Genomic DNA, 23596 nt, shown 5'->3' with positions numbered 1-23596 from the left:
CCTCTGTAACATCTTTCCCCCTCAAGCTGCTTTGCCTTTTTCCTTCCTCTCTACTTCTGGAGTCTCTGAACCAGAATAGGACATAGTGGTGTGTGCTGGACGCTGTAGTTTACATTTTAAAAGCAAAAGCTGTCCCCTCTTGACTGAGCACAGTATGATACTAAAAAGATGTAACTCTCCTCAATTGTGAGTAGAGCGCAAATGATCAAATACTATGCTCATCAAGCAAAGACCAGTTTGATTTGAATTCGAAGATCCACCAGCTTTGAAGGAGACTAAGAATGCACTTATGGAAATAGCAAAGGCAGCTGGAGCTGATGAAATCCCAGCTGCTGCGCTGAAACAAGGTGGTCCTATACTCTAAAAAGCTTTACTAGACTTATTTTCTTTCTGCTGGGAAAAAGAGGTTTTAACCTAGATTTCAAAGATGCCAAAATAGTTACAATCTACAAGTGTAATGGGGCCAAACAGACATTGCGGCAATTATTGTGGCATTTCACTCCTCTCCATCGCTGGTAAGATCCTTGGTAAGTTGTTGCAGAAAAGGCTTCAGGTTATTGCACATGATGTCCTCCCTGAATCCCAGTGTGATTTCCCCCCCCCCCCCCCACCCCATCACGCAGCACTGCCAATGTGATATTTACAGGAGAAAGCTTCTGAACAACAAATGTCCCTGTACGTTGCCTTTGTCGACCTTAGTAAGAATTAAACGCTCTGCTGTCTGGTGCCTTCTTGCAAAGTTTGGCTGCCCAGACAAACTAATCAACCTTATATGCTGCTTCCATGACAATATGCAGGCCCATGTATCAGTGGGTGCTGACTCATCTGATCCCTTTCTTGTAGTCCATGGGATTAAAGAGGGCTGTGAGCTTTCTCCTACATTATTTACTTTGTTCTTGGCTGGAGTACTAGAAGTTGCTGCACATACTTACCACTACAGGTGTCACTTTAACAACATGATTCAAGGGCAGACTTCTAAACCTCCACCGAATCAAGGCTAAAAGCAAATCCCAGCAAAGTGAAATAAAGGATCTACTGTATGCAGATGACTCAGCATTTGTTGTCCTTTCTGAAAATGACCTAAAACATTTGCTGAATTCTTTTGCCCATGCTTTATCCCTTTATGGCTTTTGTATTAACGTAAAGAAAACAGAAATCCTCTATCAGCCATTTCCTGGCAGAAACCCATTACTTCCATCACCAACAGACAGAACATTGAACGGCTGCCAATTAAACAATGTCAAGTCCTTCTGCTACCTAGGTAGCAGAGTTACCGACGACACCAGCATTGATAAAGAACGTTCAGCATGCTTACAGTCTACTGCCTCAGCTTTCAGTCATCTACAAAAAAGACTTTGGACAAGATGGGGGGAGGGGTCAAAGTGTCCACAAAGTGCCAAGTTTACAACGCTGTTGTGCTCCCTTGTCTTCTATACTCGTTGGAGACTCGTCACCATATCCACAAACTGCCTCCAATGACGTTGGGATGTTGCACACTATATGATTTTAGAAAATTATGCTAATGAGTGTGAATATAATGTAATTGGAATATGCTTCATGCAAAAGGTCTCTTGTAAGGTATCATTACAAAGCTGATAAGCTACTGAATGTGTTCATCCTATTTGTATGAATGAATAATTCTTGTACCTGAAACTAGAAATATGAAATAAAACTCTGAGGGCCTATTGTAATTATGCAAAGTGTGGGCCATTAATGGTGGTTTGGAATCTTGATGACTCCTATTAACAGGACAATTGACTGTAGAGGGCTCTGTTTTACTTGTAAGTCTTCCTGTATACCCGTGTGCTGGCAAGTGGGTAATGAAGTCTTACAGTGACATGTGATCATGTCACCTGAACTGGAATCCATCTTTAACCTGGTGTTTTTCCATTTAGAAAGAGGGGTGGGAACCCAGAGAGGGACAAAGGATTCCCGCCTTATGCAAAAAATATGTAAGTGGGTGGAACAGAACAAAGGGGGCAGCCATCATGAAAAATCCCCTAGCTACCACCTGAGCTGGAACAGGGGCTGTACCAGGGAAAAGGGTTGTGCCCAGACTAGGCAGGCGTCCAGCCTGTGGAAAAAAACTTATTGAAACATCTCTGAGGGTGAGATTTTACCTGTATTCAGTTTTCTTATTGTATTAGACATAGACTTGTGTTTTCTATTTTATTTTGCTTGGTAATTCACTTTGTTCTGTCTGTTACTACTTGGAACCACTTAAATGCTACTTTCTGTATTTAATAAAATCACTTTTTCCTTATTAACCCAGAGTATGTATTAATACCTGGGGGGGGGGGGGAGGCGGGCAAACAGCTGTGCATATCTCTCTATCAGTGTTACAGCAGGTGACCAATTTATGAGTTTACCCTGTATAAGCTTTATACAGGGTAAAATAATTTATTTGGGGTTTGGACCCCATTTGGAGTTGGGCATCTGAGTGTTAAAGATAGGAACACTTCTTAAGTTGCTTTCAGTTAAGTCTGCAGCTTTGGGGCACATGGTTCAGACCCTGGGTCAGTGTTGGAGCAGACTGGTATGTCTGGCTCAACACGACAGGGTGCTGGACTACCAAACTGGCAGGGAAAGCAGGGGCAGAAGTAGTCTTGGCACATCAGTTGGCAGCCCCAAGGGGGTTTCTGTGATCACAGACACCTATGCAGCATAACGGGAATCAAATGGTCTGATAAAATCACCAACAATGAAGTACTACGGATGGCAGCCATGCTAAGCTTGGAAGCCATGCTAGCATGGAAGCAAATGACCTGGGTTGACCAGGTCATATGTATGGATAACAATTGACTGCCTAAGAGAGTTCTGTACAGTGAATTTAAAATAGGCAGTATGAAGTTTGGCCAGTCCCCTACAAGGACTGCATCAAGCAGCACATAGTCTGCCGGACTGGACTCAATGACCTGAGAAGATACGACCCAGGACAGGTGAGCTTGGCACTCTGCTACAAAGGAAACAGGGCGTGCAACAGAATATCGTTGCGCCAACTTGGCCAACAGTAGGAGGGAACATAGACACCAAGTAACCTGGCGTGTTTCCTGAACCCTACATGTGGAAACTGATTTTGTCGTAGTCGTACTTGAATATGAGTGACAGCCATTACTTTTTATATTTTATAGAAAACAACTTTAAATGCTGCAGTAGCCATCAGCAAACATTAAGACATCTAAAGCAGTTGCTTTTTATAACAGGGTTTACTTTTTATGCATCCTGCTGTGGGCATTTTTTAGTCATCTTCATCTAGATTGATCTCATCAATAATCTGTGCAGAAATTAAAATAGAAATAACGGTGGGTTTTTTTAATCCAGAGGTAGAATGATCAATATTAATGACAAAAACAAAAGTCTAAGTGGGAAGCTATTTTATAACTGAATATTCAAATTTTAAGATACACAAAAAGGGGACCCAAAGAATTACTTAGTTGCCTTTTTATCACCTTTTAAGATAAAAACAGAGCATGGTGAGTCCAACTGAGTATTATATTGTCATAATATAAAACATTGTCACATTTTACACTGATAACCCTTTCTTCCTAAGGGCTTATTGCTGTTGGTAGTTGAAATAGTAGCAAGGTACAGATCACAGATTATGGCCTATTCGTTGGATAAAGCACTTTGGTCAATATTTTCAAACTTGGAAGTCTAATAATAGTCATGTTCTAAGCATACATAATTGAAGTCCTAAAAGTTGCGGGTGTTCAGCACCTCTGAAAAGAAGGCCATTTATTTTAGGAGCCTAGCTTGAAAATTTTGGCACTTGATTTCTGGTCAAATCTGCACTAGTCCCTCTCATACCATCGTCCATACAAAGCAGCTGTCACTAGACCAGAGGATAGTCCACTTTTGCTCATGAAATAGTAGTTGTTTTTCCAACCCAAGTGATCAGTGAAGTCTAGGTTAATACCAGACATAAGCAGTAGAGGAAAGATATAGGTAGTACTAAAATTTCCCCCCAGCTCAAAATCTATCAAAGCAGTGGCATCTGTGACCTCCTGCCCACAGGTGCTATAGCTGAGGCCACCACACTTCACTAAGGCACAAACCTGAACATAGTATGTGCCATGGACTGTATGAAGCCCATCAAAGACACCCAAAGCATACAATTCATCTGATATAGTAGGTCTCTGGTAATTTAAATAACAACAGAGGGTGTTGGCACAAACCTGGAGCTCCCCTTTAGTTCCCCTTACAGGAACCAAAGTGAAATTGTCATACATCATCTCCCTGTAAAATATCAGAGGGACTTCTTTGTCTTCCTTTTCTGCTACCCAGCAGTGGGCCTTTTGTTCCTTCTTATTGCAAACCTGATTATCTATGTGAAGGCTTGCAAAATTGTTGTGGGGGTATTCAATGCTCTTTCTGGGTCTTGCATTGCTCTCCAGTTGGGGTTCATGCTCTGGTGTCATCACAGAGATCTCTGCTACTATAAGTTTGCCATCATGACTTTCCATGTCATGGTAGATGAAAGACTTTAATGGCGTGTATATGCCACTACCTGTCATACCCAGTGCAGGGTGGTGGATATTAGCTGCCAAAACATTGATATTAAAAGCAGTTGCAAAAGCTTGTTGAAATTCTACAGCAGACAGGAGTGGGAGCTGGTTCATCCATGCAGTTGGATACACAACCTGCTTCACATTGTATTCCTTGACAAGGCTTACCGCAGGCTCATAGAAGAGTATATCAAAGCAAGTGAACATGCCAAACTTGCCAGCGAAAGGTGTATCAAAAAGCACATGATCAACCTCTGGAGGTGTATTGAAAGCATATTCAAAATACAGGTTTTGTTTGCGGTATCTGGCTACCAGAGTACCATTGGCGTTGAATACCACATCAGTATTAAACTGGTATCTCCCATCAGGTGGGCAGAGAGGATCATTATACTCGCAAGGTTGCTTAGCTCCTATGTTTGCCACTAGAAACATTTTGCTCCTCAGTGCCATGCAGCTCAGTCGCTGAAGAACCTGGAGAAACAGTTTAGGAATACGTAAGCATTTTACAATGTGTGTGGCTATGTCTTATTTTATCAAACATGGTGTATTTCAAACCTCTTGAGATTATTCACTCTGCATTTGCAAAAATATTAAGATTTCAGTGTTTGTGGAAAAATTAAATACAAGTGTTTGGTGAAATTGTTGATTGATTGGGGGCAGGTCCTTGCTACAGAAAAGGCACATTATTTCTGACTTGAATGTCTCATGATGTCCAAAACAATTTAGAAACACTTAAATGGGGCTTTATTCACACGATTTAGTCATTAAAAAGAAAAAACATTCCCTTACACTTTAAGGGCCTGATTTTTCAGAAATGGCCTCCAGTTTTGTGGGTGCAATTATGTCTGCAAATAATGAGGGCCAGATGAAAGCATCTCCTTGACAGTGTAACTGATTTGCAGGTGCACTCAGCTATGAGAAGCATAATTATGAGGATCTGCACCTGCAATTGCTTGCTGGTGCAATTGGAGGTTGTGTTGTGGCTCATCAGGCCCAAAATAACAGAATACTGTAAGCAACTGAAGAACACAAATCTGAACTCAGAGCAGCAGTAGAATGAACTGGTAGTTCTTAGTTTTTAATTATGGAAAAATGACAAAGCAATAAAGACTAAAATTATTACTGCGATTTTTATTTTGGCCAGGAAAAGTTTTAAATAAATACCCTTAATTTCATCCAGTTTGTTCCAAGGAAATACTTGGTATTGATGCTTGTAGGAAAAGGTTTCCTTCTAGGCTGTAAGTCTCTTATTGGCCGTTTTGGGGTAAATAGATGTATCCTTACGGCTTAGTTATATTTGGATTATTTATATTAATCTTTTTTCTGAACACTAAACTTTAGTAAAATATGGGTAAAAAGTTGTATCTATTGCACTGAAGTTGTGTTGGATGACATGAGTAACATAATGGTTGGAATAGAATGAGCTACGTTTTTGGCTTGCTTTGTTCCTCTCCTTGAAGACAATAGGCCCTATAGGCATTATCTTTAAATATAAAATTATATTTAAAGATAAACATCTTTTGTTCCAATATGTGTATTTCAATGACTTCATCTCAAGTTTGCCCAGGCTAAGTAAAAGAAAAAAAAAAATTCTAGCTGCCAGCCCTGCAAACTCAACATGGGATCTGAAAGTCAAGCTAGGTTCTTTCCATCTTGCATGTATCACCAGTAATAAAGATTTTGAGGGGCAAATTATGCCCTTGGTTATACCTGTAATTCACCATGTCTTCAAATTCTGCCTCATTAACACCTGTGCAACTCTATTAGTTCTTTGTGGTTGCACAAGCGTAACTGAAGGCAGAATTTGGTGGTTCAATTGGAGCATAGTTAGTAATTCTGTTGCACATGCCAGAATAGAATACAGCGCATGTGCGCTGACTCATGCTCTCTCTCTGTTGTGTTGATTCCTTCAGGGCTAACGGGAGTCAAAAGCAGCTAAAACATATTTGTGTTACTCAAGTTGGCAGATACAACTCTGTATATGTACAAGAAGTGGGCTAGTTGAGTGGGAAGATACTATTTTTATATTAGTTTTAAACTGATCTTTCTTTATTAATAGAACCAGTTTCAAAACAATTTGAGATTCTTGTGTGAGTCAGAAAATCCACTTACCAATGTAAACTGTGGGCCAAATCCTGCTCTCTTTAGCAACAGAGTGGTCCCACTGAAGTCACTGGTCAGCTTTATCTTTGGTCTAACAGCATTAATTTCAGTGGCATTATACCAAAGATTGTGGCCCATTGTGGTTACTTGTGTGAATATGATCAGCAGGTTTCAACTCTGTATTTGGTTATGCAACCAGTCATGTTAATCAAACCATCTGTTGTACACACATTTTGGAGCTATTTCTGGTGATTCTGATAATGTTCTTTAGTTTTAAAAAACAGGAGTGATGGAACACTTGATGCTACCACTGAACTGGAATGTTTAATCTAGTGTGTTAATTGCTTTCTCATTATTTATGGTTTTACTGAATGTCTAGAGGGAAACTCTTGATGCATCTTACATATGACTATTGTTTTAGTTGGAATAAAAATCAAACCATTAATAATAACAATGTGTCCTATTAAACACAGATACCAAAGTTTCACAGTTTGCTGCTTTAGAAAGCCAGAGGCCACAGTAATACTTTTCACAAACTGTCTATGTGAAATCAGTTTTGCTTACTTAAGGCCAGATACTGATCTCAGTTACGCTGGTATAAATTCAGAATAATTCTTTAAGGTAACACAGCTACTTCAGGGTAAATGGGGAGTGACTGGGCACACAGTCTGGTCCTTATGAAATATTTTCTTGGTTACTTCTTTAAACTAGGGCTAATTACATTTTTAAGAGCTCCTTGGCACCTGCTGTTTTTTCTCCACCTGGAGTATAAATCCTCTGTCAGCTACACTTCCATAGTGGGCAATTTTAAAACCTATACCTCTGTATCGCTGAACAGATGTGGCTCTCTGCATGGATTCCATTTCACAGACTGGGGACATGGAACAAACTCCAAATAAGGGTAAATGGTCTCTCTAGTGAAGTTGAAGCCATGGATACCATCTTCAGGAAATACAATGATCTGTGCCCCCTGTAAGTAAAACAAACACATACCTTGTAGCCAAAAATTACATGTGGGAAAAATGATCCAATGCTAACAAGGAAAGCAAAATGGGATCTCTTTTGGTGATGAGGTTACATACAAACAAAAGTAAGGGTAGGTTGAGTGTGTTGGGTTGACCATAATATAGAGCGAGCATTTCTTGCCTTTTTAGGTAGCATTGTAGAAAGCATTTTAAATTATTGACTTTAAAATGCACATTAACCTATACATCAGCAGGCCCCTTACATTGCGGACACAGGTCAAATTAAGTGGGAAAAAATGGCAGTACTCATTCAAACTCTGCCCATGATGTAAGTTCCACCCATAAGTTACCAAAATAATGCACCATTCACAGTAGATTGTGCACATATTAAAAAGGTGATTGTGTGTTCTCTTGGCTCCTTGAACTTGGCTCACACTCAGGATGGTTGTGTCATGGCTCCACAGGGTGTGCCAGAGAGGACCTTTATGCAATCTTTCTAAGACCGTACTCCTTTTAGTACAAGAGCCTGGGCCTCTGTTTCTATCTAACAAAACAAACTGTTGGGAACGTCCATTCTTTTTCAAGTGCTTGCTCATGTCAATTCTACTCTAGCTGTGTGTGCACCCACATACACAGGTGTCGGAGAAGAGAGAAGTGAAGGAAAGGAGTAATGTTCTGTGGGGTGTTTGAATGAAGATCTAGGAAAGAGAAGAGTTGTTGTCATGACACTCCTCCATTAAGAGGATTCTTTGATTAAGGGATCAGGTAGGTGCTGGATTCTTAAATAAAAATGGAAAAGAGACATTTTTCTATAATAGTCTTTTCCCCCCCAAAACTTGAGTACCCGAAGGTAAGCACCTTCGTAAGTGTCCTCATTTTCAGAGCCGCTGAAGTTAATAAGAGTTGCTGGCTGTTCAGGATCTCCAAAAACCAGGCCACTTGTTTAGGTGCCTAAATATACCTAATCGATAGGTTTAGTTGTCTAACTTTAGGCATCCGAGTTTGAAAAGATTGTTCTCAATAATTAGAACTTGTTATATACAACTTAAGATGGCCACTAAGCTGTGGACATGTTTTCTGACCTGTTTGGCTGCAGCTATTACTTGCTCTTCATACATATATAGGTTTCTGCTCATCAACTCTAATGCAGAGCGTCGATCAGTCAGGGTTTCTGGGTTAGGACTCAGTATGGGTCGATGTTCGTACACAGCAGCAACATAATGTCCTTCTCTGTAAACTTCTGCTGAGGCAACTTGATAGCAGAAAAAGAAAAGAAAAACTGTACAGCAGGCTTCCAACATGACCTCTGTCCATAAATCTAGAGTGAAACAGACAAGACCAAAACATCTGAACAACAAATCATACCAGTTTAAAACTTTCACGCTCTTAGCTGTGATTTATTAATAGTGACAGCTAAATTCAGACTCACAGCAATACTGGACCTAAAGGGTCTCTCCCCCGCCCCCATATGTTCCTGGATAAATTTGTTGCTTCTAAAATTCACATTAATCTGTTTCAGGTGACACTTCAAATGTACGGCGTTTACTTCCACTGCATTTATGTCTGCAGTAATTTCCTTGCTCAGTTTCCAACCCAACTTTCGGTGTAACTATCATTGCATTTACAGCGCTAGGTTCATGAACAAAGGAACAGATAATTCCTGAAGAATCAGACTGAGGACTTATATAATCATCCTACATGATTTTTTTTTTTAAAGTAGATAACATATGTATACTAAATCTCATTTGATTCAGTGAACTCTTTCATAAACTGCTAGGAAAAATGCTGACTGTAGCTCAGACTAATATTACTGTTTTTTATTACAGGCATAAAAAAATATGCTGCCCATAAAAACACTACATACGTTTATCTCTACTCTTGGTATTCTCAAATAAACTGTCCTGTCTCCTGTTTCCCCCAATCGGAAAAATACAGTTTTGATGTTCTAGGTGCTAAAATATTTGCTAGTAGCAATTTGAAGGTTTGAAGGCTAGCAATTACAGCAAAGTAAGTAAAACCCAAATTTAGTAACTTGTGACTGCGAACCACTGGGCTCATTCTTTTCTTTTATGACATCTTTATCTTCCTGTCAAACTCCTCCACCATACCCACAACAGAAGTGGAATGCAACCCAAGTGTACCTATATTCTGAGTTCTCTCAGTAATGTATGTTCTCTAGTGTGTCTATCACACCTACTGACCCCAAGGCTGGCAGGCAGCATAGCCTGGAGAAATGCACACAAGAACTGGGACTCTGGCAGAGCTGAGTTCTAATTTGAGTCTGCCACTGACTTGCAGTGTGGCCTTGGGCAAGTCACTTCACCTTTCTGGCTCTCTTCTCATCTATAATGTAAGGAAAACACTTAATCCTTACAGCACCCCTGTGAAGTAGGAGAGTAATTAACTAGTTAATCTCTCTCCAATGCTTTTAACATGAGAAGCAGTATATGAGTCATTTTTCTCTTCACATGTTAAATGTAATAAATAAATACAATATGGTCTGGTTGCCATCATGTTTCTGGCATTGTTAGTGAACTTTTTTTTGCGCTTTATTGGAATGCAGGAGGGCCATTTGGACAATGGGTATTGTACAATTGATTACTGGCATCTCTTTATCATGTCTTTTCACTGGATATTCTTCAGTTCAGTGGTGAAACTTTCTACCACATTATAAACATCCCAGAACCATAGGACCCAAACCCACTGCTGAAGATAGCGGATTTCTATCAGACACACAACTGCTAGCTGAAATAAAAGCCACCTCATTTCAAAAGAAAATTAATATGGCAAAGTCTCCAAAAGATGCTTCAGAATCCTGGGGGAGGGTGCTGCTGCCATTTCCCTAATATGCCATGAACTAGAGAGTGTAAAACCAACATTCAGTCACCAGCAATGCTTAGATTATAGCCTGGTGGGTCCAAATGTTTTAATTTATAACAAAAAGGTATTTCTCAAATCTTCATATTTTACTTTCTGATAACAATGAAGCCTGACATGGCAGTCTTTTCTATGCAGTGTAGTTGTAACTGTGTCGATCTCAGGATAGTAGAGAGACGAGGCGAGAGAGAAGAGACAGAGCTCTTCTTCTGTGTGGGTTGAAACCTTGCCTTGCTCACCAACATAAGTTAATCCAATAAAAGATGTTACCTCACTCACCTTGTCTCTCTAATAGCAATCCTTTATCAAGCGAAATACTTTGCACAAGCGCACAGTGTCTTTCCTCCAAGGACCACTAATGAAGTGCTAAAACTTCCAGGTTGGTTCTCAGCTTAAATCAAGCCTGTAAACTTTAAATATGAAGGGCCTAATCTTGCTCTCCCTAAGAGTTCTGCCATTCACTTCAGCAAGAGTGTGTTTGAATCCTACTACTATACTGTAAGCAACATATAAATCAGGATCATTTTACTAGAACAAAATGAGAATGCTTCTAAAAATGCATTGTTACTGGGAAAATACAGAATTGTAGTGACTTTTTTTTTCAAGTGACTGGAAATATAGTTTCTGATTTTTTCAGCTCTGCCACAGACTTCCTGTGTAGCATTCAAAAAAGTAGTCTAATCCACTAGGCCCACTGAAGTCAAGAAGTCTTCCATTGATTAAACAAGTTTTGAATTGAGCCCCACACTTCTCTTGACTAAATTCTAATCTCATTTTCACTAGTTTAATATACAGTAACCTTCAATGGCTATAAGAATTTGATCCTCGTCTCAATTCCCTTTGTAATACTTATGTACTTTAAAAGAGTGTTGTGAAGTTAAATTCATTAATGATGAGAGCTACTGAAAAAAAATGAACTGTCATTCAAATATGAAAGTAAATTTTGATTCAACCTTATTCATGGCCCTTTTATGTTGCAATTAACTTCAGTTAATAATTTGGGAATTGATGAACAGGAAAAGAGCGAACTTGGTCACGTAAGTTTTGTGATTTATTTGTTCCATCTCTATTAACGTTTGTGAAGCACCTAGAGATGCTTGTGTGGAAAGCACTACAGAAGTGCATATTATTACAGAAAGATTTAATCCCTGTACATTCATGTATGTTGAACATTTGTTTTAAGAGACGCAAGACTTCATGAAGGTCCTTTTGTGAAATTACATTAAATCGCTTTTCTTCAGCAACGTTTTCATTTTGTTTAGAATACACTTTATCCTATTAAACAGAGCTCCATTTCTGCATGAACGCAGGTCAAATGTATTTGTTTCTCTGTGTACAAACTCAGAGTGGGAAGTGTTTTGTAATTGAGTTGAATAAATTGTTGCTGCAAACTAGCTACAAGTTAATGTCTAGTATTCAGGAGGACACAAATGAGGCAAATTTGGTTTACAAGTACTGACAATCTATAAGGTAAGAGAGATCATTGTAAGAATAATTAATATGCTACAAGAGATACTACAGTAATTTCAAACAACATTTTAATTTGAAAATGTTACATTACATGCAATATCTTACCAGAATCAGTGTGTTCAAATTGATTAATTTAAAATATCAAATTTCTTAAATTCCAGAATGAAAAGCACCCACTTAGCACTGTGCTGTCCTTGCTTTTTGTCTACATGGCAGCTGGATTGATTTCTATGGATTAAAAATGGAAATCCATTTTACAGGAATTTGGTAAGTGATATATTGGAGTTAAACCTGGAGTGTTACTACTATAAATTACATGTTTGCCAAGTTAAAAAGCTTTCACAAGTCTTCTGATCAGCATAACTAAGAGCACACCTACAGTGTCTTTCTAATCCTGCAGCATCACTTTGGTAACATGTAAAGTTCATAGAAACCTTCAATTTAATTTGAGCCACATTTTTATATCATTACATGTTGTTAAAAGCTAAAAATGTAGTTCTTCTTTCTCTATTAACTGCTAGGTTTAAGGTTGTCAATATTCCCACTGATAACTATTTAAAAGGATACAGTTACTTTTCCCTAAATTACATAAAGCACAATAAAAACATAGCAAAGCTTTGACCTTATTCCTAGTAGATGTTTTGCAGAGATTCACTTTTATAAAATCATTTTTGAAAAGAAATGCACAGTAATTAAACTGGCTACAAATTTTTGCACATTGTGATCAAATTTGTATTCACTTTGAAAGAGATAATACAGAAAATCGAAATCTATGTATAGAGAGAGAAATACTCAATAAATAGCAGATTTGTTTGCCTTAACTTTAAAATTATGAAAAATTAGCATAGACAATAAGTCATAAAGCCAATAATGGATGTAATTCTCTGCTGCCTTCTGCAGCAATCAGAATCTTTACAGAGTGGATGCAAAATGCTGCCAGATCAGAACTCCCCTATCTATTACAGCAGTGGTAGCATTTAACGTTCACTTTGCAAAGGTGTAAATGGCTACCAGAAGATATAAAGGAGGAGGGAAAACTTACACCCTTTGCCTTTTACAGTGAAGTAACTGCAAAATGGCACTATTTTATTCAATACATCTGAGTCATACTTCTTTCCTAACAGAACCAACTTTTCTACTCGACATGCCTTCAGAGCCAAAACTGCTACTTAAGGAGATATATTGTAGCGTTAGTAGTTCATCAACAAAATTGTCCACCAAAGTCTAATTAAAATTTTTTATTACTGGTGATGAAAAGAGCTGAGCTTGGATTTTCAGAGGCCAGAATGAATTTGCTGCATATTTTAGAAAAATCACTTTTTGACTTGCAAACTGAGCAAATTTGACATGCCAGGCACTGACAGTAAATATGAAATCCTAAATTGCAAATTTTTAGATTCATTTTTCAGAATATAAACTGTTTAATTGGAAAATATTACAAATCATAGAATCATAGAATATCAGGGTTGGAAGGGACCTCAGGAGGTCATCTAGTCCAACCCCCTGCTCAAAGCAGGACCAATTCCCAACTAAATCATCCCAGCCAGGGCTTTGTCAAGCCGGGCCTTAAAAACCTCCAAGGAAGGAGATTCCACCACCTCCCTAGGTAAAGCATTCCAATGCTTCACTACCCTCCTAGTGAAATAGTGTTTCCTAATATCCAACCTAGACCTCCCCCACTACAACTTGAGACCATTGCTCCTTGTTCTGTTATCTGCCACCACTGAGAACAGCCGAGCTCCATCCCCTTTGGAACCCCCCCTCAGGTAGTTGAAAGCAAACAAATCCCCCCTCATTCTTCTCTTCTGGAGACTAAACAATCCCAGTTCCTTCAGCCTCTCCTCATAAATCATGTGCTCCAGACCCCTAATCATTTTTGTTGCCCTCCGCTGGACTCTTTCCAATATTTCCACATCCTTCTTGTAATGTGGGGCCCAAAACTGGACACAGTACTCCAGATGAGGCCTCACCAATGTCGCATAAAGGGGAACGATCACGTCCCTTGATCTGCTGGCAATGCCCCTACTTATACAGCCCAAAATGCCATTAGCCTTCTTGGCAACAAGAGTACACTGTTGACTCATATCCAGCTTCTCGTCCACTGTGACCCCTAGGTCCTTTTCTGCAGAACTGCTACCTAGCCATTCGGTCCCTAGTCTGTAGCAGTAAATGTACACTTCAACTATATTCCCACTACTTCTGCTTAATATTTTGCATTTCTGTATTGCCTTCAATCAAAGTCAGAGTTTATAAACATTAATATAGTCTCACAACCCTATGAATTGGTAGTATCCTTATATTAGCCATGAAGGAAATTGAGGCAGAGACTTGCTCATGGTCACACAAGTCTCCATTACATGCAAACCTCCTTCTTAAGAACCACTATGTAGCAAGACATACTATATTTAAAGTGGTGAAATGCACATTAACTTTGGTTGCTGTCATAATAATGAAATCTTTTGTTATGAATCATAAGTTAGAAGATACACAAGATTGCTCACTACAAGTCAAACAGTTTATCTCACTATAATCAGAAGGGTCAGGAATCTCTGAACCCCAGTACCATTCGCCACATACATACATCCATGAATGAGAAGAAAAATGCAGAAAATATAACTATATCATGGTGGCTTATGATGTCATCAGAATCCCAAAATATGCATAACTTTACTGTTTTATAAAATTATTGAACTGCACAAAAAAAAGTGGTATTACTTGTACTGCTTTCTACGTCCTTTTCCCACTCCCCTAAATGCACACGCGCACACACAGAGAGAGAATATGTACTGCTGCCAATCAAACCAGCCTGATTGTAATTACTGCTTTCTAGAAGTTGCAGCCTACAGTGGATATAAGCCCAGAAGTTAGTAGGCAAATGTGAATGTTTCATAGGTTACCACTGCTGTTTATACTCAACCATCATATGCAGTATTATCCTTGGCAAAAGGAAAAGAGGCAGCTGTGTTTCGGTTTACAGGTTGATACAGATAAGTAAGTGAAACCTTTTCCTGGTTGTGCTGTAGACCTAAAATTGTATTAGCTTTTTCCCATTAGTTTTTTTAGAGTCCTCCAGTCATACTACACTGGTCAAGAAAGGTGCCTACAGGCTGATGGCAAGAAAGAAGTTTCTGAACAACTTTAGAAGTAGACCCAGTTCCAAGTTTGAAAACTTTCATCAAAACACAAATAAAATGAGATTTTTGATGTCTGAGTTACTAGCACTTTTTGAAACACATTTCCAACAGATTGTAAAGAACTGCGACCACATCACTTGACTTTTTTCTAGATTTAGTTTTAAAATGTTGTATCACCAAAACGGTGATGATTTAGTGTTACAAAGGTAACTAATAAAGACAATATATTAACTATTGGGCTAATTATTAGATTTCACACCCTACCTCACCCCAAAAAATCTAAAAATGAAAAGTGAGGTTAAAAACAAGTGATGCAAAATTATATGATGCAGATAATTTGGCTCATGGTACTGAATTATTCTACATATTAATGTATATTATCTTTTTTGTATGGTGAACATAATGCCTCTGACATAATGCCTAGTCATTCTAGCTGGCTACATCAAAAGTAGGTCCACCTTTCTGAACAAGTCTGTAAACAAAACAATCTGAATGCAAGAAATGTGGCTTCAAAGCACCTTGTTCCTTTGTAACCCTCCTGTTCACTCCTCCGTCAAACAGAGCCCACAATAACTTAAAGTATCATATATTGAAGTTCTGTACAGGATGTTCTTTATTAAAAGCCTCCCCCTGTTTATGAGGAAATCGCAACTTATTGCATGTAGATGTATACAGAACCTCAATTTTTTTATACAAACACCAATATTACAAATAACTAATTATACAAACCATTTCTCCCTATTAGTTCATAAAATTGGGGTTCTACTGCATTCCACATATCTCAGTCTCTGAGAAGAAATGCTGCTCTCCATGCATTTTCCATTATAACCTTTGCTTCTAGTTTATTTGGCCTTAATTTATGAATTGACTATTCTTCAAGATATCTCTGCCAACCACAATAAATCGCTTTCCAAATACTTATTTGTAGAAGTGCAAGTGTTCACACAAGCAGTTTACAGCTATGGGGAAACAGCCAGATAAACATGACAATGCTAGTCTAGTCCAATTTGTTAGTATCCTACAAAAGCAACTTGCTTGCTTTCCAATATAGTTAGTTTAAAAACAAAACAAATCTCTGTATCTGAAATAGAAAGGCATGAAACAGAAAGACTCGAGATGACAGAGACCTGTCATCTACTCCAGTGGTTCTCAATCAGGGGTCCAGGGCTCACTGAGTGGCCGTGAACAGGTTTCTGGGGGGTCCTCCAAGCAGGGCCAGCGTTAGACTCGCTGGGGCCCAGGGCAGAAAACCAAAGCCCCACCGCACGGGGCTGAAGCCCAGGGCTCTGAACCCCGCCACCCGGGGCTGAAGCCAAAGCATGGAGCCCCAGGCAATTGCCCTGCTTGCTACCCCCTAACACCAGCTCTGGCTTTTATATGCAAAAAAACAGTTGTTGTGGCACAGCTGGGCCGTGGAGTTTTTATATCGGGGGGTTGAGAACTCCGATCTACTTCATCCATGGGTCAATATAAAACTGTTCCCTATTCTACAGCTACCAGTGTGTTGTTTTGTCTAGTCTAGTTGTGACACGTGAGGGACTATGAAAGTCAGTATTTCCTAAGCTACCTTATCGAATACCAACTCTTTTTATTAGGTATAGAAAATAACTAGTAAATGCTGGCAATGTTTTCATTTTATAATGTTAAGAGCATCCCACAGTACTTTACAGTGAAAAAGGAGCTGTGAGTGGAGATACAAGAATGGGCTGGTTTATGTGCTCCTAGAACCACTAAGGCAGTGGTTCTTAAACTGTGGGTCAGGACCCCAAAGTGGGTCGCAACCCCGTTTTAGTGGGGTCATCAGGGCTGACTTAAACTTGCTGAGGCCAAAGCCTGAGCTCCACCACCTGCAGCCGAAGCCTGAGGGCTTCAGCCCTGCGTGGCTTCAGTTTTGGACTCCACCACTGGGCGGTGGGGCTTGGGCTCTGGCCCCCCAGCCTGAGAAATGGGGCTCAGGCTTCGCTCACCCCTCCTGGGGTTGCATAGCAATTTTTGTTGTCAGAAGGGGGTCACGGTGCAATGAACTTTGAGAATCCCAGCACTAAGGGTAGCTATGGCTACAGTTCACACTAAGCCTGGGTCTTTGGGACTCAGGCTTGTTCCCAGGCCCAGACTTAAGCATCCACGCTGCATTGTAAAGCTGGGTTTACAATTGCTGGACCTAGGGGTCTCAGTCATTCTAACACATCCATACTGCACTAGCCTGACCTGAGTCGGGCCTGCAGCTGTAGCTGTATCCACATTGAAAATGACAGGCCTTGGCCCTGAGTCAGAGTGGGACTCGGCCTCTGACCCTCCCCTCTAGCAGGGTGCTGGGACTCGGGTTCTGAGTGCTTCCTAACCCAAACCAGATTGATTTGTATGTGGACAAAAAAGAGGCTTGGGCTCAAATCTGAGTCAAAGACCAGGCTCCGTCTGCAGTGCAGACATAGACTATGGGGCTGGCCATTGGCCAAGCCACTCTTGCTCACTAAGGGTACATCCACTGGGCAATAAAAAACCCACCGCACTGAGTCCCAGAGCCGGGGGCAGCTGCCGTGGCCTTGCAGCCAGAGCCCCATGAGCCTAACGCGAGCAGTGTAGGGCTCGGAGACCTTCCGCAGAGGTCCACAGGGCAATATTAGATCCCTGGAGCCAGCCGCATGGGCATTCCCTCCGTGGAGCTCCTCTGGCACGGATTGGTCACCTCAGGCTGTTTCTCAGCGCGGCCCCTCAGCCCCAGGGCAACGGCAGATCGGCTCCTGCTCACGGCTGCGACCAGGGAGTTAGTGCGGGTCGGCCTGGCCCCCGCAGCGTGGAGCTGGGCGCTCAGGACTGGTGTGTCCCCGGCACTCACGCCAGCCAGTCCCTCCTCCGCCTCCGGAGCAGCCCCTCAGCTCGAGCCCGCCCCTGCTCCCCTCACGGCGTCGGCTGTTGCGCTGCACGCGGCTCCTCTCATTGGTAGGTTTCCGCAGAGCTCGAGCTGCCCACGGTCTCGCGCACGCGCCTATGACCTTTAGTCCTTTACTCGCCCTCGCCCGCCGCTCCGCGTGCAGCAACAACGGGAGGGGAAGGACTCGCTCACAGCTAGCCGCAAGAATTTCCCTGCCTCTGATTGGCTAGCTCCGATACAGCAGCGATCCAATCAACAGCCTTTGCTTCAAGCCTCCGCCTCGTGCACGGCACGGAGCGTATCCTGCCCGGACAACCAATGGGCCCCGCCCACAGGTTCCTTTTACCGTCACACTGGGCGGGTGCAGTAAGTGTCAATCAGAGCGAAAGACTTTGCTGATTGGTTGGAAGTTACAGCACCTTTGCCCCGGGGTGGCCTTGCGCTGCTGGGCGCTCGCTGGCTGGTGGTAAATGCCGACTGCTTCTGAGCGAGCGGGATAACGGCAATGGCTCCCCACGGCGCTGCGGAGGAAGAATATGTCAGCGGGGCTCAGCTAATCGCCGAGGCCCTAAAGACACAAGTAAGAGTGCTCAAGTCTGACCCTTGACAGTAACCGACTATGAGTCCTCTACGGGGAGTCGGACGGGTCATGTCGCGGGGTCTAGTAGTTAGCGCTCCGTTTTGGCACCTTTGTGATGTGGGTTCGAACCCAGCCCCCAGCTGTCCCCTCCCAAGCGGGTGGCCCTATGGGAGGGAGGTGTTGTGGTGCCATCACCTCTTCCCAGGCAGCAGAAAGTGGCAGGTGCTTGGGAAGACCCCTGTGTTCTTAGAGCTTGAACAGTGGCCAAGCTTTGTCCAGCTCCTGGGAGCCAGTTACATGCTGAGACCCTCGCCTTGACATCCAGGGGCCCGCAGTGGAAGGTAGCCAAGGAGTTAGTGTTGTTGGCATTACCACGAGGCACCGTGTGCATGGGCAGTGCAGTCAGACAGTCCAGAGAGAGGAGCAGGCAAAGGGTGGGAGGAAAATAATTTTACCACTGGTAAAATCACAGTAAGGGAGGCACCACGATGATTGAGCAACTAGCCTTGGGGCTGCAACAGTCCAGTGCCTTGACCGAGTTGTTCAGGTAGGCATGCTTTGTGTGGCTTTGATCAGCTTAGATCTCTTGCAGCTGGCAATACTGGCATCCCTCTGCTCAGTCTCATTAGGGCTTCCCAGATCACAATACAATAGGGAAGTGTCATGCCTTTGCTGCCATTAGCCCGATACTTTACCCAGGGATAAACTCATAACCAGCAAACTAGGGGCATGCTCCTTTCCTGTAATCTATTTTAGATTGAAAACCTCTCTTAATGTCTGTGTATATACACAGTTTAAAATAATCTGAGCTGATTGTGTCATTGTCCAGAGGCTAATGTAACTTGGAAATGCTCTTTTCCTCTCATGCAGAGAGACCTTTACTGCCAGTTGTACAGCTTTCCTGAATTATCAGCCTGCCCACTCTCTGCCTCTTGGGCCACATCTACAGTACAAAATGATGTTGACCTAATTTACATCAGCATACAGCCATCGCTGTGCACACTTGGCTCCTTGTGTCATTGGCGCATGTTCTCACTAGGAACACTTGTATCAATTGTATTCTCAGTGTGGGGCATTGTGGGATGGCTCCCAAAAGCCAGTAACAATTGACATAAGCAACACAGGATCCACACTAACTCTGCATTGACCTAATTACATCGGCCATGACTCTATGCTGCTGGAGGAGGTGGTGTTATTAAGTCATGCTAGCGAGGCATGTACGTCGGCAGGAGCCACATTTAAATGAAGATGCTTCCTCAGCTAGGTTGACGTAAGGCAGCTTACGTCCGCATAACCCTGTAGTGTAGACCAGGTCTTGGTTTAAACTCCTACCTCATCATCATACTTACTATTATTTTATAATACACCTCTACCCCAATATAAAGCTGTCCTCATGAGCCAAAAAATCTTACCACGTTATAGGTGAAACCGCGTTATATCGAACTTGCTTTGATCCGCCAGAGTGCACAGCCCCACCCCACCCCCGGAGCACTGCTTTACCGCGTTACATCCGAATTCGTGTTATATCGGGTCGCGTTATATCGGGGTAGAGGTGTAGTTTTCAAACTTGCATGGCCTCTTCTGATTTGAAACCGCTCAAACTTGGGACAGTTTGTCTAAAAACCTTTAGTGACATTTGTACGATGGCACTCTTATTAAGTTAGTTATTAAATAAATGGTTACAGGATAGAGCATATGCCTAGTTCAGTGATTCTTAACCTGGGGTGCCACATTTTTTTAGAAGGTAAATCATCAAAAACACAAATTAAGCACAGGCACATAAGTACAACTACTTTATTTCATCAAACCTATGTATTTATTAACATTATACATTTTTTTAACGATTACTGCAATATACAAACAAAAAATATATCTAGGTTTAAAGAACTGACCTACTTCAACAATTTTTGGTAAGGGGTGCGAGAACATATTTTGAGAATCAAAGGCTGCAGTCAAGATTAAGAACCACTGCTCTAGTTCATTGGTTATCAGTTTATCCCAGGTAAAATATCCTGCTAACTGCAGCAAAGCCATCATACTTCCCTAACATACTGTCAAGTGGGAAGCCCAAATAAGATGGAGCAGAGAGATGTCAGTATTGCCAGCAGCAAGAGATCAAAAATCGTTAGTCAAACCCTCTGAAGAGATGAAAAAATCATGAGGTTATTTAAAAAAAAAAAAAGGCTGTGGGGGATGAGGGGAGGGGGTGTTGGTCTTTTTGTTTTTTGAACAAGTAGTGTTATGGACTCGCCCAGATTCATTGAGTAAGGTAATTTTGGCCCGTCCTGAAGGAGCTCTCAACTACACATCTACCCATCCCCTGTCCAGCAATTAATTTTACCCCCACCCAGCCTTTGTCCCTCCATCATTTCAGCTGCCCTCATCCCCCATCAGTGCCTCATTCCATCAGTTCAGCCCCGCTACCCACACCCCATCTGTTCAGTCTTTATCAGTCCAGCACCCCCAGCCTCCTCCCTTCTCAGTTCACTTACAATTTTTAATGTTGATTTTGTTATGAATCCTTTGCTTGCTGTAGTTTGACTGTGACACAAGCACTTGGCCTGGGCCCCTAGGTAAATGAATCTTTGTTGCCTTTTTGTTAAGGGCCTACTAAATGTATTTTCCCACTAAGGGGAGGGGAGAGATTTTGTCAACCAACCAGAACACACAACATTTGGCTTCAGTTCTATAGTAGGGAAATCTGTGCCTGACTACAAAGTGATTTTAAATTTTAGACCAAACAAGCATAACAACCAGGATAGAAGAACTTTCTTGTCTATTACCAAGGAAACAAATAACCAATTTGGTACAAGACCTGGAATCTCTTGAAACTATTCTCCCACCCTAGACTATATGGATAGACAAGTGTTGGATTGTATATTACTGTTTGCCTGGGGTGATGATTTTCCCCCATACGTTTTATTGTTATACTTTTATTCACAATTGACCTCTGTATTTGTTAAGAACATGCTAGTAATCTTATATCTGAATCACTGTAAAAATGCCAATTAAACTATAGTTTGGTGGGGAAAAAAGTTAATTGTTTAAAAGGAAAATATTTATAATAGAAACCTTGTTTTTTGAGACCAAAGTGTAAAGGATCTATTGTAATTACATGCTTCCTGGGAACAAGCAATATGCATAAGTGATGCCTATCTTTTTCTTGAGATCTTGATGTGGTATTATTGCACTTCAACCTCTACTTTGCTTTTATGTGATTGTGCACTTTATTAGGATTTAAGATAGGCACACTACACAGAAGCAACTTTAGAGATCTGACCATTGTGCATCAATTTTGGAAATAATTCAGATTTTTTTAATTCTCGTTTCAGAACATTGAATATATGTTTGGTATTGTTGGTATTCCAGTGACTGAAATTGCAATCGCAGCCCAAGCAATTGGAATAAAATATATAGGAATGAGAAATGAACAAGCTGTAAGTAAATATCTTGTGGACTAGTCATCCTTCCTTTTATTTTCATATTAGCTATATGTTTTACAGTTGAATCTCTGTTTTACAAATGCCTTTCATGGGCACCTGAAACACCCATAAAATCCATGGTTTTGGTAATCAAGAGCTAGCAATAGTACCCAAACTCAACAGGAATGCAGTAGCACAGAAGCTTAGCTTCATGCTTTTGGAACTCAGGAGTTCTGCAGGACTGGAACCTGAGGCTCTGTACTTGTTGGAGTTCCCAAGTCCTGCAGCAGTTTTAATCAGTGCTAAGGTAGGGGTCATAAGTAAGGCTGTGATTTAGTCACGGAAGCCAAGGAATCCGTGACTTCCAAAGACCTCTGTGACTTCAACCAGCGCTGTCTGGGAGCTGTAGGGTCCCTTGCCGCCTGCTGAGGCAGGGAGCTGTGGGGAACCCCTGCTGCCACGGGCGGCAAGGGGGGACCCCCAGAACTCAGAGCTACCAGCAGAGGGGGACCCTGGAGCTCCCAGCCCAGCGGCAGATGCCCAGGCTCCCCATTTTGTCATGGGTATTTTTAATAAAAGTCAAGGACCGGTGTGACATTCTATACCTTGGGGGAGCATACTGTAACCCCCATAATCCTCATTTTCATATAGTCGTGATCTTACCTTACAAGGCATGCTTTATATGGGGGGAGGGATAGCTCAGTGGTTTGAGCATTGGCCTGCTAAACCCAGGATTGTGAGTTCAATCCTTGAGGGGGCCACTTAGGAATCTGGGGCAAAAATCAGTACTTGGTCCTGCTAGTGAAGGCAGGGGCCTGGACTTGATGACCTTTTGGGGTCCCTTCCAATTCTATGAGATAGGTATATCTCCATTTAAAATATATATATATATGTATCAGGGGAAAGGTTATGATCTGCTGAAAGTCATTTCTCTATCCATATATGTGTATCATTAATTCATATGAAGTTATGAGAATTGTGTTGTATGGTGGTCACTAAAACATGCTGTAAGTTGGGGAATCAGCCAGATATTAGCTCCTCAGAGGCAACAGCAAGGAAAGTAACCAACACCCGGGCGGGGTGTCAAACAATCCATCAACAGCCATTGTCCAGCAAGGGAGTTACAACTCAATGATTTCACCTGCATGAGGCCACACCAGGGGAATTGCTCAACCTTGCTTGGGGAGACTCAGCAATGTCCCTCAGACATGCCTGGACCTGTGCTCCCCAAGCACATGGACTGGGGGTATAAAAGAAGACAGAGTTGACACATACTGGGCCCTTCTCCTGCCCCCCACCTTCCCTGCAAGCAACTAAGATGCTGAGAAGAAGACAAGACTCCAACAGAGGAGATTGGCCCATGTTTAAGGAACAAACCTGTATATTAAGGACTGCAGTATCCAGTGGGGTGAGGAAAAAATGCTTAATCTAGATGTTGCCCAGTAATAGGGTTGAGAGTTTAGACTGCGTGCTTATATTTTCTTTTCTTTTGGTAACCACTCTGACTTTCTGCCTATCACTTAAAATCTATCTTTGTAGTTAATAAATCTGTTTGTTTATTCTACCTGAAGCAGTGCGTTTGGTCTGCAGTGTGTCAGAGATTTCCCTTGGGATAACAAGCCTGGTACATACCAATTTCTTTGTTAAATTGATGAACTCATATAAGCT

The 23596-nt window shown here is 41.5% G+C and overlaps 2 protein-coding genes across 7 annotated transcripts in view; one reads left to right on the top strand and one right to left on the bottom strand.

Annotated features, from left to right (window-relative positions):
• Positions 1-3359: 3359 nt before the first annotated feature.
• Positions 3360-18456, bottom strand: BTD (biotinidase). Of its 6 annotated transcripts, none has more exons than XM_065587049.1 (4): positions 18346-18456; positions 8656-8891; positions 7429-7578; positions 3360-4976 (listed from the first exon to the last, which is right to left on the bottom strand). In XM_065587049.1, exons 2-4 carry the CDS (start codon positions 8872-8874, stop codon positions 3792-3794), a joined length of 1554 nt encoding a protein of 517 aa, XP_065443121.1. In that variant the 5' UTR covers positions 8875-8891; positions 18346-18456; the 3' UTR covers positions 3360-3791. The 6 variants fall into 6 exon arrangements, with proteins under 6 accessions (XP_065443121.1, XP_008168650.2, XP_023962891.2 ...); XM_008170428.4 differs by lacking the exon at positions 18346-18456 and adding an exon at positions 17741-18096; XM_024107123.3 differs by lacking the exon at positions 18346-18456 and adding an exon at positions 17741-18022 and having other exon boundaries at positions 8656-8825.
• Positions 18367-23596, top strand: part of HACL1 (2-hydroxyacyl-CoA lyase 1) — a 35310-nt gene continuing 30080 nt past the window's right edge. The window contains exons 1-2 of the mRNA XM_008170443.3: positions 18367-18506; positions 21839-21943. Of these exons, the coding sequence (XP_008168665.2) occupies positions 18432-18506; positions 21839-21943 (180 nt within the window). The 5' untranslated portion in view covers positions 18367-18431. The remainder of the gene's footprint in view (positions 18507-21838; positions 21944-23596) is intronic.

Source organism: Chrysemys picta, chromosome 2 (assembly GCF_011386835.1).
Source record: "Chrysemys picta bellii isolate R12L10 chromosome 2, ASM1138683v2, whole genome shotgun sequence".
Lineage (NCBI taxonomy): Eukaryota > Metazoa > Chordata > Testudines > Emydidae > Chrysemys > Chrysemys picta.
This window is presented reverse-complemented; position numbering and strand designations above follow the sequence as displayed.

Bases quoted from the DNA above. Each gene is read 5' to 3' on its own strand.
- BTD (XM_065587049.1), bottom strand. From the start codon at position 8,874: ATGTTGGAAGCCTGCTGTACAGTTTTTCTTTTCTTTTTCTGCTATCAA. The intron at 7,579-8,655 runs GTCAGAAAACAT...TTTTACTTACAG, and splicing joins TAATAGCTGCAGCCAAACAG to GGGGCACAGATCATTGTATT. The intron at 4,977-7,428 runs GTATAGGTTTTA...CTGTTTCTCCAG, and splicing joins ATCTGTTCAGCGATACAGAG to GTTCTTCAGCGACTGAGCTG.